Source organism: Symphalangus syndactylus, chromosome 10 (assembly GCF_028878055.3).
Source record: "Symphalangus syndactylus isolate Jambi chromosome 10, NHGRI_mSymSyn1-v2.1_pri, whole genome shotgun sequence".
Lineage (NCBI taxonomy): Eukaryota > Metazoa > Chordata > Mammalia > Primates > Hylobatidae > Symphalangus > Symphalangus syndactylus.
Window position 1 is genome coordinate 54,605,308 of NC_072432.2, and position 14,959 is coordinate 54,620,266.

The following is a 14,959-nucleotide window of genomic DNA, read 5'->3' on the forward strand; positions in this document are numbered from 1 at the left end:
CCCCTCGCCCCGCCCCTCCGCGGAGCGCGCAACAGCCCGTGCGCCGGCGCAGGCCCCGCCTCCTCGCTGGGCCCCGCCTCGCTGCCACCGCAGGATCCTGGCTCTGCGCGGCTCGCCCTCGTCCTCTTGTGTAGCCTGAGGCGGCGGTAGCATGGAGGGGGAGAGTACGTCGGCGGTGCTCTCGGGCTTTGTGCTCGGCGCACTCGCCTTCCAGCACCTCAACACGGACTCGGACACGGTGAGCCGAGGGACGGGGCGGGGTCCGGCGTCGCCTGGGAAGAGCCCTGCGCGCGGCCTGCCTCCCCGCTGTTGCCCCGGTCCCCGCCCGCTCCCCCGACGCCGCCGCCCCTCCTCCCTGCGGTCGCGGCTGTGCCTTCTCTACCCTTCAGCGGTCCCTGAGGTGCCTCGTGCCCACGAAGTCTTCTCCAGCATTAGCCCTCCCTCTGCTATAGTCCGTTATTTCCCTTTTCCGACCGAAGTGTCCCACACGCTCCCATCTTTCCTCGGCGCCCCTTTCGCTGTGGAAACTTGGGCGTGAAAAGATGGAAAGTTGACGGAGCGTCTTTCCGCTGCTCTGTGGAGCCTGCGGTAAACTTTCCGTTTTTCGCGACGCCCGACAGGCATTTGCAAAGCCAGCCGGACTTTTTCATGCAGAGCAGCGCCTGTGCGTGTTTATTGAGATGGTAGGATGGTAAGGGAATAAAAATAGATGTTGCGTCCAGTGGCAAATCTCAGTGGATGGAACAGCTTAATCTGGTATATCAGATATCTTTTTATTTGCGTTGTTAAATTTGTTAAAACAGTTTTAAAAAGTACGTTGCCTATTTTCTAAAAGTTCTATGAAATTAAAGAAACGCTGTAAAACGTTGAGCTCGGAAGTAGTTAATGTCCTGTAGTACTTAGAGTAACTTGCAGAAAGAAAGTCTAAGCATCTAAAATACACCTCCCTGCTGTGTGATACAGTTCGGAGAATACCCTGCTGAACAGTGCCTATTAATTTCTGCTAAGTTCATTTTAAGATATAACGTCTGTTTTACTCAAAAGTGCCTTAATATAGGCCGGGCGTGGTGGCTCACGCCTGTAATTCCAGCACTTTGGGAAGCCGAGGCGGGTGAATCACCTGAGCCCACGAGTTCGAGACCATCGGGGACAACCTAGTGAGCCCCGGTCTCTACAAAATCTAAACATTACAAAATTGCTCTTTAGCACAATCCTAATAAAGGTTGGAACTGGTATGTTTTATGTATACAATTTCAGATAACCTTACAAAGTAATACCTAATGAACAAATATATGATCATTTAAAATATATGTGTAGCTGTGGAAATTATTTTGAAATGTCTGTAGTGTAGATAGAGGGGGACCGTACTCGGTAGCTTAAACGATTAGCCCTTGGGAAGTACCAGAGTGCTAGGGAGGCCCCTGTTTCTCAGATCTTTTTCCTTAAGTCTTTAAAGGGTGGTTTTTCTGGCTAGTTGCACTTGCATTGCCCCTGCTTCCCTTCCCTGAGTTCGTCTTTTGAGTGTCAAAATCAAGAACGCTAGATTCTGGATATCCCCCCCACGTGATTCCAGTAAAGACTCACATTATGGAAATAATCCTTTTTTACTTTTAGGGAAAAAAGCATTATTAATTATAAAGAATATAAAATGTTTCTGTAATCCCAGCACTTTGGGAGGCGGAGGCAGGAGGATCATTTGAGCCCAGGAGTTTAAGACCAGCCTGGGCAACATAAGGAGACCTCATGTCTACAAAAAAAATTTAAAAATTAGCCCGGCGTGGTGGCACGTGCCTGTAGACCCAACTACTTGGAAGGCTGAGGCAGGAGGATTGCTTGAGCCCGGGAGGTCAAAGCTGCAGAGTAGTGATTGCACCACTGCACTCCAGCCTAGGTGATGACAGAGCTAGACCTCTTCTCAAAAAAAAAAAAAAAAAAAAAAGATATAAAATCTTCATTGTCAAGCACATTGGGTCTTTAAGTGTGCCTAGAGAAATTGAATTCTCCAAAACTCAGATAAATTATCACTGGGGTGGCAGAATACAAGTAGTTTTAAAAGAATCAGGCTCACAGCACTCCTTTTAGAAAGCAGACTCTGAAATTGAATTTTAATCTTTCATATTGTGCATGAGTTTTAATCAGAAAACACTAATCATGTCATTTCGTACCTTAGAAGCTTTCTGTAACTCCCAGAAGCACATGTGGTTAAATCCAGAGTAGTCATTCGGGGTGTCCCATTATTGGCTCGTTCTAATTTATCTTTGATTTCCTTCTGCTCCAAGGCAAAGTGCTCTACTCATTCCTCAGTGTGCGCTCATTTCTGGCTTTAAGTCTTACATGCTTCCAAGTGTGCCGAGTGCTCCATGCTCTGCCTACACAAATACTGCCCATCGCTTTAGTCTAATCTGTACTTGCCTCCCCAGGGCCTACTCTAATTATTTCAGGCCAGGCTCATCTCTTTCCCTTCCTCTCCTGTTTATTTCTACTTTTTTTCTTTTGAGGCAGAGTCTCACTCTATCACCTGGGCTGGAGTGCAGTGGCGTGATCATAGCTCACTGCAGCCTCAGTCTCCTGGGTTCAGGTCATCCCAAGTAGCTGGGACTACAGGCATGTGCCACCATGCCTAACTAATTTTTCTCGTATTTTTTGTACAGACGGAGTTTTACCCTGTTGCCCAGGCTAGTCTTGAACTCCTGGGCTCAAACCATCTGCCCACCTTGGCCTCCTAGTGCTAGGATTACAGGCGTGAGCCACATAAAAATGAGAAGACATTTTTATTTAACTTTTCATCTTTCCCAAGTAAACTAGAATCATCTCAGATCTTTCATATGTGCCCCCGACTGGTAGCACATACTTGTATACGTAGTAAAATACTCAGAAAATACTGGTTAGTTAAGTGAACAGTAATTCTATCAGTGTATTCTATATACTGCCTCTTTATCTTCATAGGAAGGTTTTCTTCTTGGGGAAGTAAAAGGTGAAGCCAAGAACAGCATTACTGATTCCCAAATGGATGATGTTGAAGTTGTTTATACAATTGGTGAGTTATTTATTTCTCCTATATTGGAATCATTTGTGTCTCCTATATTTGATAGTTTATGCTGAAAGGGGTCAGCATAAGTTATCGTTTTTAAATTAGGAAATACAGAGGCTGGGCAAGGTGGCTCACACCTGTAATCCAGCACTTTGGGAGGCCGAGGCGGATTACCTGAGGTGAGGAGTTGGAGACCAGCCTGGCCAACATGGTGAAACCCGTCTCTACGAAAAATACAAAAATTAGCCAGGCGTAGTGGTACATGCCTGTAATCCCAGTTACTTGGAAGGCTGAGGCACGAGAATTGCTTGAACCTGAGAGGCAGAAGTTGCAGTGAGCCAAGACTCTGCCACTGCACTACAGCCTGGGCAACAAAGCGAGACTCTGTCTCAAAAAAAGAAAAATAAGAAATATATATTAATTTTAAAATAATTTAAAAGGATATGTTGCACTCATTTTGCAGTTAAAATTATGGCCATGGACTGGTCTAAAGTAAGAAATAGTATGAGACTTAGGAAGCAGATAAGATTACTGCCAGGGAAACAAGGATGAAACACCTGCTGTTTAGTAGGAAGATGGCCCAGCAATAGGAAGACCAAGGAAAAAGATAAAATGTTAAATACTGCAGAAAAGTTGGAAGATGAGAACTGAGAAAATGCAGTAATTGGGTTATTAGATGACTGAAAATCCTCAGTAATTTCTGGAGCGTAATGGGGAAGAGACCAGGCTGTAAAGGGTTTGAGGAGTGGGTGCTAAAGCAGTTATAGCTGGTGGCAGTTTTTCTTTTAGGGAAAAGCAGGGGAGAACCTTTAAAATGTATAGGGAAAAAAATGTTTAAAAGACATAAAATGTGTAGGGAGTTTTCTGGTTGTCTAATATAGTTTTTCTCTATATATGTGTATATATTTTTAAACAAAATTGGTAGTGTACTTTATAAAAGGTTTGGCGTCATATTGTGTCATGATCACTTTCCAATGTTGTATAATCCTCTACAATATCATTTTTCTTTTCTTCTCTTTTCTTTTTTTTTTTTTTTTTGAGGCAGAGTCTCACTCTGTTGCCCGGGCTGGAGTGCAGTGGCGCGATTTCGGCTCACTGCAACCTCCGCCTCCCGGGTTCAAGCAATTCTCCTGCTTCAGCCTCCCAAGTAGCTGGGATTACAGACGTGCGCCACCACGCCCGGCTAATTTTTTGTATTTTTATTAGAGATGGGGTTTCATTATGTTGGCAAGGCTAGTCTTGAACTCCTGACTTCAAGTGATCCACTCGCCTCGGTCTCCCAAAGTGCTGGGATTACAGGCGTGAGCCACCATGCCTGACCTACAATACCATTTTTCATAACTGCATTGTGTTCTACCCTGTGGCTCTACTGTGATTTAAACAGTCCTTTAAATGTGTTATAATCAGCTCTAGTTTTTCATTATCATAAAGTATACTACAGTGAATATCCTTGTATATCAATATTTGGCATTATCTATTATAGATTCCTAGATATGGTATTACTGTGTCACAGGATATGAACACTTGTAAGGTTTTTGATCTGCATTAGCAGATTGCTTTCCAGAAAGATTATATCAGTTTGTACTCATACTGCACGTTATTTTTGTTTGCTACTTTAAAAGTTTAAAAATAGAAATATATAAAGTAGGAAATAAAAAATATAAACTCTCATTAGTTTCCTTAGTGGCAACTACTGTTTCATGGATTTTTACTAGCTTGCAATATTCATAAAACACACAAATGTAAATGTGTGTGTGTATATATACATATGTGTGTGTGTATATATACATATGTGTGTGTATATATACATATGTGTATATATATATTTTGTTTTTGTTTTGAGATGGAGTCTCATTCTGTCGCCCAGACTGGAGTGAAGTGGCATGATCTCGGCTCACTGCAACCTCTGCCTCTCGAGGTCAAGTGATTCTCCTGCCTCGGCCTCCAGAGTAGCTGGGATTACAGGCACACGCAACCATGCCCGGCTAATTTTTTTGTATTTTTAGTAGAGATGGGGTTTCACCATGTTGGCCAGGCTGGTCTCGAACTCCTGACCTCAAGTGATCCTCTCACCTCGGCCTCCCAAAGTGCTGGGATTGCAGGTGTGAGCCACCATGCCCGGCCAAGTGTGTATACTTTTTATTTACACAAATGGGATCTTACTATATGTGCCTAATATCTCCCAAGATATCACAAGTACAGAATAGTATCTGTGTGTATAATTCATCATTCTTTTTTTTTTTTTTTTTTTTTTTGAGATGAGGTCTTGTTCTGTCAGCCAGGCTGGAGTGTAGTGGCACAAACACTGGTCACTGCAGCCTCGACCTCCTGGGTTCAAGCAGTCCTTCTGCCTCAGCCTTCTATATTGCTGGGACCATAGGTATGCACCACCACGCCTGGCTAATTTTTTATTGTTTGTAGAGACAGGTTCTCACTTTGTTGCCCAGGCTGGTCTCAAACTCCTAGGCTCAAGCAATCCTCCTGTCATTACAAAGTGTTGGGATTACAGGGGTGAGCCACCATACTCGGCCCGTCATTCTTTCTGCTGGCTGCATATATCCTGTTGTATAGACATACCATAATTTTTTTAACCATCTAAGAATAATTTTCTGTTTTTTTGTTAACGTAAACAGCATTACCATGAACATTTAGTATTGTACATTTCTTTGTGTCTTTGAGTGTATATTTGAAAGTCACATTCCTGGAAGTAGACTAGCTGATTGCCTTTTGGAAAACTTATGTCATTTTAGGCTTCTCCATAGTATATAAAAGTGCCTAGGTCCCCATACTCTTTTTTTTTTTTTTTTTTTTGAAACAGAGTCTCACTCTGTCGCCCAGGCTGGAGTGCAGTGGTGGGATTCCGGCTCACTGCAACCTCTGCTTCCCGGGTTGAAGTGATTATCCCTGCCTCAGCCTCCCGAGTAGCTGGGATTACAGGCGACTGCCGCCACACCCAGCTAATATTTGTATTTTTAGTAGAGACAGGGCTTCGCCATGTTGGCTAAGCTGGTCTCGAACACCTGACCTCAGGTGATCTGCCCGCCCTGGCCTCCCAAAGTGCTGGGATTACAGGCACGAGCCACCATGCCTGGCCCCCGTGCTCTTGCCAACACTAGGTATTATCAAATCTTTTAATCTTTGCCCATTTGATAAGTGAAAAAAATAGGATTTTAATTTGCATTTCTTAATTACAAAAGAGGTTAAGTATTTTTTTGATACTTTTTACTTTTTTTCTTGGCCATTTTCTTTGAAAAGGATAGGGCTATCCTATTCTTTGGCTGCATTTGTACTATTTTGCTTTTAGTGATTTGTAATCACATTACTTAAGGAAACTGGGCTTTTGTCATGTTTTATACATATGCTAACACAGTTTATAATTTTTTTCTGTCAATAAATACTTTAATGAGAACCGAGGTCTATAACATATATAGCAGTAACCACCCTGGCCTATGCCTTCTGCTCTAGCCCAAGTCTGGGGCCCAACCAGTTACATTTAACCCACATTTGGAAAGCAGGCCATTTTCAGTGTCATCCATCAGTATCCATCTTCATAGAAGATACCAGTCTGGGGCTAGAGTCTCAATGTTAACACCTTCTCTCAGGGAAAAGTTAACATGGTAACACAAACATATAAATAACTTTGAACCATCCTACTGTTCTTCCATCAGGAGGCCCTTAGGAGACCAACGGTTTGGTAAACACTTACAACTTTGCCAAAATACATTAGAACACGGGAAAAGGGAAAAGGAGTAGAAAGGCTGGCAGGGCTGGGCTCACGTATAATTCAGTCCTTAGATTTAAAGCCTCTTGAGCTACTCATATGTAATTTAAAGAATGATGTTCCAGGGTTCAAGCCAAAGCCAGTTTGGCCAAAATCCTTTAGAGTACAAAAAAGCCCTCATGTTTCCACATCTATAAAACACCATCCAAAGTGCCCTTATAGAGATCCACATATCCCACAATTGCCCTCTGGTTCATCATGCAAGTGCCTGCCACATCACCTGGATTAGAGGCAAGAGCCCCAGCCAAACCACACGTAAAGCTGGAAACAAAGTGAGTTAAAGTTGTGTCTTCCATCATTCCCGACAATATTAAGTGCTTCTTAGTAAAATCATAGACTGGTAGCTCTACTCCCACAACGATGGCAGCATGCTGAGCAGTTGGTACCACACCCCTCCACAGACCCCTGGTGCCTTCCTGTTGGTATGTATCAATGAAGCTGCCAATCATGCTCCCTTGGAACAAACTTCCTTGAGCCTGCATTCGAATCTTTAGAACATCGGTGGGATTGGCTATAGTGGAAAATATCACTCCTGACACTACCCCATAGATCATGTTAGTTAAAAGAGTTTCATCTTCTAAACGTTCTACAAATAATTGCTTCAAGCTTTGGTAAATCCCAGTTTTAATGGTGCCATATGATGCTTGTCTTCGCAAAGCAGGAGCAATTCCTGAATACAGAGCCAATACACCTTCCTCTTTATAGATCCAAAACAAAGCATGAAACATCCATCTATATTTTGTTTCTTTGAAACGGACATCAATGCTTTGGCCTTGAACCTACCTGAAGTCGCGTTTTGGCAAGGTCCATGGGGAAAGTTCCAAACTCAGCAATGATAGAGGCAAGGCGTCATGTACAAAGGGTTTCCAGTTCAGACGAGACATCTCAAGGCTTACAGTGGTCCTTTGCTGCTGCTGCTCAGGCTCATCAGACGACTGGGAAACTGAGGCTCCCACAGTCAAAAATGCCACTGCAGTGCCAACCCGGAAGCATCGAAACCCTGTAGTTTATAATTTTACTGTAGTTTTTTTTTGGTTCAGACACTTGAGTTTTAAAAGCAAGCCCTTTATAGCAATACAAGATTATTTTTTAAAAATTAAAAAATAAAAGCAAGCCCTTAGAGCATTTTTTTCCCTAATTGAAATTAGCGTGCCGCCCAAAGTATCTAACGTAGTTCTAGGCATTTAATTAAGCAAATGTTTACTTAGCAACTGCATTGTGGTATTAGGTACAGTGCTAAGCTCTAAGGTATTTGCTCCAATTATTTTAAATGTTGGATTATCACAGATGTTTAAACACGTAAAATCCAAGATCAACATATTATTCCATTGCTTTGGTTAAGGAGATTTTCATCATTTTAAATTCCTTTAACAGGTGATTTTATTAATTGGGCAAATTTAGAGCACAGCCTTTTTAGAACTCAGTGAAAATGTGACAACTTTGAATTTATCTTTTGTGTTGGACTTATTAGACCATTATTTAGAGGAAATATAGCATTGTGGTTCCAGGCGAGGCTCTGGGTTTTGAACTCTGGCCCTACCACTGGATTGGGCAAACCATTTATCTCTCTTTACCTGTTATATCATCTTTGAAAGGGGAATAATGATAGTATATGTCGCAGATTTCTTGTGAGGATAAAAATCAGATAATCAGTGGTAAAGTACTTCCTGGCATGAGGTAAAGGCTCAATATGCAGTATTCAGATGATTGTGAATTGAATTAATGTAATCATAACTAAAAATCCTTTTCTTCCAGACATTCAGAAATATATTCCATGTTATCAGCTTTTTAGGTAAGTAGTAGTGCTAGTAAATAAACCATTGTGAAAATTACTCTCTGCAAGTGAAATAGTGTTTAAAACTAACAGATTATCTTAGTTATCACCTATACATGGTGGTACTGAGTAGAATGGAAAGTTTTTTTAAAATAGCTGAAAAAATCACTTGTGTATCGTCAACCCTAGTAGTTCTTTGTCTGTATTTATATTACTTTAAGCTGATCTTCATTACCTTTCCCAGGCACCAGTTTACCTTGAGAATTGCTTTTTCTTCTCACACCCAGTCACCTCATTGCATACTATAAACTCAGTAAATGAAGTGTTCTTTTTTTTTTTTTTTTTTTTTTTTTTTTTTGAGACGGAGTCTCGCTCTGTCGCCCGGGGTGGAGTGCAGTGGCGCAATCTCGGCTCACTGCAAGCTCCGCCTGCCGGGTTCACGCCATTCTCCTGCCTCAGCCTCTCCGAGTAGCTGGGACTACAGGCGCCCGCCACCACGCCCGGCTAATTTTTTGTATTTTTTAGTAGAGACGGGGTTTCACCGTGGTCTCGATCTCCTGACCTTGTGATCCACCCGCCTCGGCCTCCCAAAGTGCTGGGATTACAAGCGTGAGCCACCGCGCCCGGCCATGAAGTGTTCTTATACATCATCAATAGCAGCCCTTTTTTCTACCCTTTTATTTCAGCATATTTTAGCAACTGGTTCCTCACTTATATATTTTAGTGTTATCTTTTGTCTGTTAGCTGGTTATGTTCTTTTTCTTTTTGAGACAGAGTCTCACTCTGTCACTCAGGCTGGAGTGCAGTGGCGTGAACACAGCTCACTGCAGCCTTCACCTTCTGGGCTCAGGTGACCCTCTACACCTCAGCCCCCGCAAGTAGCTGGGACCACAGGCACCAGCCACGACACTCAGCTAATTTTTGTATTTTGGTAGAGACAGGGTTTTGCCATGTTACCCAGGCTGGTCTCAAACTCCTGGGCTCAAGCCATCCGCCTTCCTCTGCTTCCCAAAGTACTGGGATTACAGGCATGAGCCATTGCACTCCGCTGGTTATGTTCTTTAACCTGTTTCTTACTGCTTTTCTAGGATGAACGCTTGCACTTAGTCCTACAGATAGTCATAGTACTGTTAACTCTAATACATTGTGTATTTTTTAGCTTTTTATTGAGTATAACATACACGTAGAAAAGTACACAAATAAATGAATTTTCGCAAAGCAAACACATGTAATCATGTAACTAGAGCATGGTGTAATTTTAATGAAATAGTTTTATGATTTATATAAACCACGCAAGAAAAATCAGCACAAACAGCCTGGGCAACATGGTGAAACACTGTCTCCACTAAAAATACAAAAATTAGCCAGGAGTGATGGCATGCTTCTGTAGTCCCAGCTACTGGGGAGGCTGAGGCAGGAGGATCACTTGAGCTCAGGAGAAAGAAGCTGAAGTGAGCTGAGGTCATGCCACTGCACTCCAGCCTGGGTGATAGAGCAAGACCCTGTCTCCAAAAAAAGGAAAAGAAAAATCAGCATAACTGTCTTACAGACTGTGTACTATACACATCTTTAAAGTTATGTAAGAATTACAGTGGAGCATATGGTTAAGGTGAGAAATAACTGTAGGAGGAGAGCAGAAAAAAGGAGCTTAGTGTGGTCTTTTAAACTACTATACCAAGAAAAGGTACAGCTCCTATACTGCCTTATGTGTAATGGACATACAAAAATATTTGTTACATGACTGAGGAATTCTTAGTGGAGACTCATAAAAAGGACTCTATTGAAGGATCTTCTGGACCAACAAAGGATTTAAAGAAAGAGCAAAAAGTGATTCAGTACCTTTTTCAACCACATTAATAATTAGACTAACTTAATAGAAGCTGAGACCTGAAGAAACCATCTATTTCAGTGATGAGAGACCAATGCCTGAGCCTTTTTGCTCTTACAGGATTAAAGCGGGGTGGAAAGGCATTAGGAGAGACATGTGAAATACCTCTCATTCAGAGGGCAACTACATACTTCATTAAACAACACAGTAATGGGCCTGAAAAGTTCATGATTTAACCAAGGCCACAGATCTAGTTAATGGTAGGGCAAAAATGAGAAGAATAAGGGTTTCTTGAGCTCTAATCCAGCATCATACTATGCAGTTTCTTCTTCTTCCTGCTGTAATTACAGGGCTTGCTAAAATAGAGCCCCACAATGTAGTTTTATGTGGCCCTCAATCTGAGACTGTTTACTACTTTTTTTTTTTTTTTTTTTGAGACAGAGTCTTGCTCTGTTGCCAGGCTGAAAGTGCAGTGGCGCAATCTCGGCTCACTGCAACCTCTGCCTCCCAGGTCCAAGTGATTCTTCTGCCTCAGCCTCCAAGTAGCTGGGACTCCAGGCGGGTGCCACCATGCCCGGCTAAATTTTTTTGTATTTTTAGTAGAGACGAAGTTTCACCATGTTGGCCAGGATGGTCTTGATCTCTTGACCTCGTGATCCGCCCGCCGTGGCCTCCCAAAGTGCTAGGATTACAGGTGTGAGACATGCATGCCTGGCCTTGTTTACTACATTTTTTAAGGGTTGTAAAAAAAGGAGGAAAAATATGCAATCGAGACTGGATGTGGCCGTCAAAGCCTGAAATATTTTCTATACAATCCTTTACAGAAAGTTTGTTAACCCTGCACTAAATACATTATGATGCAGACTTTTCCACTGAAATACACTGATTTGGTTACCTCAGAAATCTGGAGGAAGTACCTGGGAAATAGCCTGCTGAAACTTAGTGTGTGGATGGATAGATAGAGATTTTATTTATTTATTTATTTATTTATTTATTTATTTATTTATATTTTAGACAAGGTCTTTATTGCCCAGGCTGGAGTGCAGTGGTGTGATCTCAGTTCACTGCAACCTCCGAACTCCCAGGTTCAAGCGATTCTCCCACCTCAGCCTTATGAGTAGCTGGGACCACAGGCCTGCACCACCATGCCTGGCTAATTTTTTTTTTTTTTTTTTTTTAGTAGACATGGGGTTTTGCCGTGTTGGCCAGGCTGGTTTCAAACTCCTGACCTCAAGTGATCCACCCACTTCAGCCTCCCAAAGTGCTGGGATTAAGGCGTGAGACACTGTGCCCAGTTTCTGAAACTTAAAGTCACTTTTTAAAAAAGTATGCAGGTGGGTCGTGGTGGCTCACGCCTGTAATTCCAGCACTTTGGGAGGTGAGGTGGGTGGATCACTTGAGCTCAGGGAGTTGGAGACCAGCCTGGTAACATGGCGAAACGCCCTCTTTACGAAAAACACAACACAGTTAGCTGGGTGTGTTGGCGTGCCTATAGTCCCAGTTACTAGGGAGGGTGAGGTGAAAGGATTGCTTGAGGGCAGAGATCAAGGCTACAGTGAGCCGAGATCCAGCCCAGGTGACAGAGGGAGACCGTGTCTCAAAAAAAATTATGCAGTTTGACATGAATTCTGCATGATATATCAGTTTCTACATAAAATGCCACCCCCTTCATCTTCTCCCCAGAAACTTCACATAAACCTAGTGCTTCCACAGATGATGTGCACTGTTATCCTGTTGCTAATCTTACCCTAATATACTGCTTTATGCTCCAATTTGAGCTCAGAAGTGGACCATTCTAGGGAAATATAGAAATAATTTCTTGTATTTTCATATTGGAACTGTAAGTAGACAAATACTGGAAATATAAATAGATGACAGAGTCTGCTGTGTTGCCCAGGCTGGAGTGCAGTAGTGCCATCTCATCTCACTGCAAACTCTGCCTCCCAGGCTCAAGTGATCCTCCCACCTCGCTCTCTCTAGAAACTGGGACTACAGGCACACACCACCACGCCCCAGCTAAGTTTTGGATTTTTTATGTAGACAGGGTTTTGCCACATTGCGTAGGTTGGTCTTGAACTTCTGGGCTCGAGCCATCCACCCCCGTCAGCCTCCCAAAGTGCTGGGATTACAAGTGTGAGTCACCATGCCCTGGCAAAAATTATTTATGAAGGATTTTGTATAACATATTTAACCATCATAGAAAATATTGTTGATCTTAATGAATGGTAAAAAGAAGAAAATATTATTTGCAGTCTCTGTTACTGGAAGGGAAAGAAAGCTGGAAGTAGAATCATTTGGAATTATCTTTTAATTCTTCCTACATTTTGGATATTCCAACTCCTGAACAAAGATTACTATTCTAAACCAAACAAAACCTATTCCCTTCCCCCACCCCAAAAAACCCAGCCACCTCCTAAAATACATAGCTTTTGTAACTAGCAGTGAATAATAAATTGTCTTTTTGTTATTGTGCTTCATTACTGGTTATACATTCTTTTGTATGTATCAATGTTATAAAAAATATAAATGAGTAAACTGAATGAATTGTGAACCGGCTGTGTGAACTTACATTTTAATACCTGTATTTCTTGGATAGTTTACTGTTTTAGGTTCAAAAAAAACGATTCCCAAAACTTGTCTCTTAAATTACTCCTTTTTCCTTTTCTTTGCTTTATGGACTTTATGTTTCTACCACTTTAAGTCAGTTAATTTGAGAACTTTCTCTACTATTTATTTTAGGACTTCATCTGACAGGCAAATAGGTATATGGGCTTTGGTAGTTGGGTTAGGAATAACTAAAATTTAAAATACTAATAAAATTACTTATATTTTTAGTATATTTGAAATACCTTTAATTTTGGCTTTTACAGCTTTTATAATTCTTCAGGTGAAGTAAATGAGCAAGCACTGAAGAAAATATTATCAAATGTCAAAAAGGTATTCTCTAATTTATCTTCCCTTTTTTTGGTATTATTTGCATTGTTTTTGGTTCTTAAAAACACACAGTACTTTGACAGAATTTTTAAGCAGTGTTTGACATCATGGTATCCAGTAAAGTAAGTAAGAAAAGGTTTGTTCATCCCAGAAATTGAAAGTGGTTGCTCTGAAAATAAAACTAGTAATTAAAAATATTAATTTTGTTCTCATCCTTTCTTTGACTACTATAATTAACATTTATCTCTTTCTCTTATATTTCCACCACACCCCTTCCCTCTACCATTTATTCTGTGACCTAATCAGTTCTGTTATTTTACTTGGCTGTAGTGTTTTGGTTTTTTTTGTTTTGTTTTTTTGAGATGGAGTCTTGCTCTGTCACCCAGGCTGGAGTGCAGTGGTGTGATCTCAGCTCACTACAACCTGCACCTCCCGGGTTCAAGCGATTCTCCTGCCTCAGCCTCCTGAATAGCTGGGATTATAGGCACCCGCCACCACACACCATGCCTGGCCTCAGTTATTATTTTTGATAGATACTGCAGGGATGTTTCCTATATAGCACTGAATTTGAATCCTCTGCAACATACTTCGTGTTTGGTTAAAAGTTGTTCAGTGATCAAAATGGGTTTTTTCTCCAAACACAAAATTTTTTCAAGGCACTACTTTTTCTCTTAAAACTTCGATTTGAAAATAAAAATAGATTAATTGAAAGATGTTTCTTGGCTGGGCACAGTGGCTCACGCCTTTAATCCCAGTACTTTGGTTGGCTGAGGAGGGCGGATCATGAGGTCAGGAGTTTGAGACCAGCCTGACCAACACGGTGAAACCCCGTCTCTGCTACAAATAGAAGAAAAAAAAAGCTGGGCGTGGTGGCGCATGCCTGTAATCCCAGCTACTCAGGAGGCAGAGGCAGGAGAATCACTTGAACCCAGGAGGCAGAGGTTGCAGTGAGCTGAGATCATGCCATTGCACTCCAGCCTGGGCAACAGAGCCAGACTGTCTCAAAAAAAAAAAAAAAAAAAAAAAAAAAAAAGATGTTTCTTTCAAAAAATATGTTTGGCTGAAAATGCTTGTGTTTTTTCCCCCCAATTATTATTTGAGTATTTAAAAATGTACCTGTAAAAATGCCTTATTTTTAAAAACTAATTTTAATTTTCTCAATTTAAATGTGCAAATATATAATTTAGTTGCTGAAACTCACATATCTCTAAGCAAAGTGGTTGGTTTTCTCTGTCTTAAGTAAAGGAGAATTATTTTCCGAGTTAAAAAAAGGTCTAGTAATATTAACACATTTGCTTAGTATGTTGTAGTTTACAAAACCCTTTAATGTGATCTTAATCTTGAAACCAACTTTGTCGGGTAGGTGATATCATTCCCATAAAAATTTTAGGTAAAAGCTGTAGGGTTCAGCTTAACTTATTTAACAAACCAAGTATCCATACAAGCGATTAATTTATTTTCAGGGAGGGATTGCCTTTTAAGTGAATCAATGGCATTGATATTTTTTTCATCTAAATTTTGACTAAAGATTAAGATTGCAGGATAGCAAATGCCATAAAAGAAACTACAGAAAGTCAAGAATTTACTTCTCCCTTTTAATCTATATTGATC

At 41.3% G+C, this 14,959-nt stretch overlaps 1 protein-coding gene and 1 pseudogene across 4 annotated transcripts in view; one reads left to right on the plus strand and one right to left on the minus strand.

Moving 5' to 3' along the window:
* The window catches only part of ABRAXAS1 (abraxas 1, BRCA1 A complex subunit), a 24,954-nt gene continuing 9,995 nt past the window's right edge, over positions 1-14,959 (plus strand). Inside the window, exons 1-4 of one of the 4 annotated variants that reach the window (XM_055297159.2) lie at positions 1-238; positions 2,947-3,037; positions 8,568-8,604; positions 13,285-13,351. In XM_055297159.2, the coding sequence (XP_055153134.1) occupies positions 152-238; positions 2,947-3,037; positions 8,568-8,604; positions 13,285-13,351 (282 nt within the window). In that variant the 5' untranslated portion in view covers positions 1-151. Of the gene's footprint in view, positions 239-362; positions 757-2,946; positions 3,038-8,567; positions 8,605-13,284; positions 13,352-14,959 lie in introns of those variants that run through there. The other 3 variants (XM_055297161.2, XM_063610327.1, XM_055297164.2) reach the window with 3 other exon arrangements.
* Positions 6,765-7,758, minus strand: LOC129492179 (brain mitochondrial carrier protein 1-like; annotated as a pseudogene).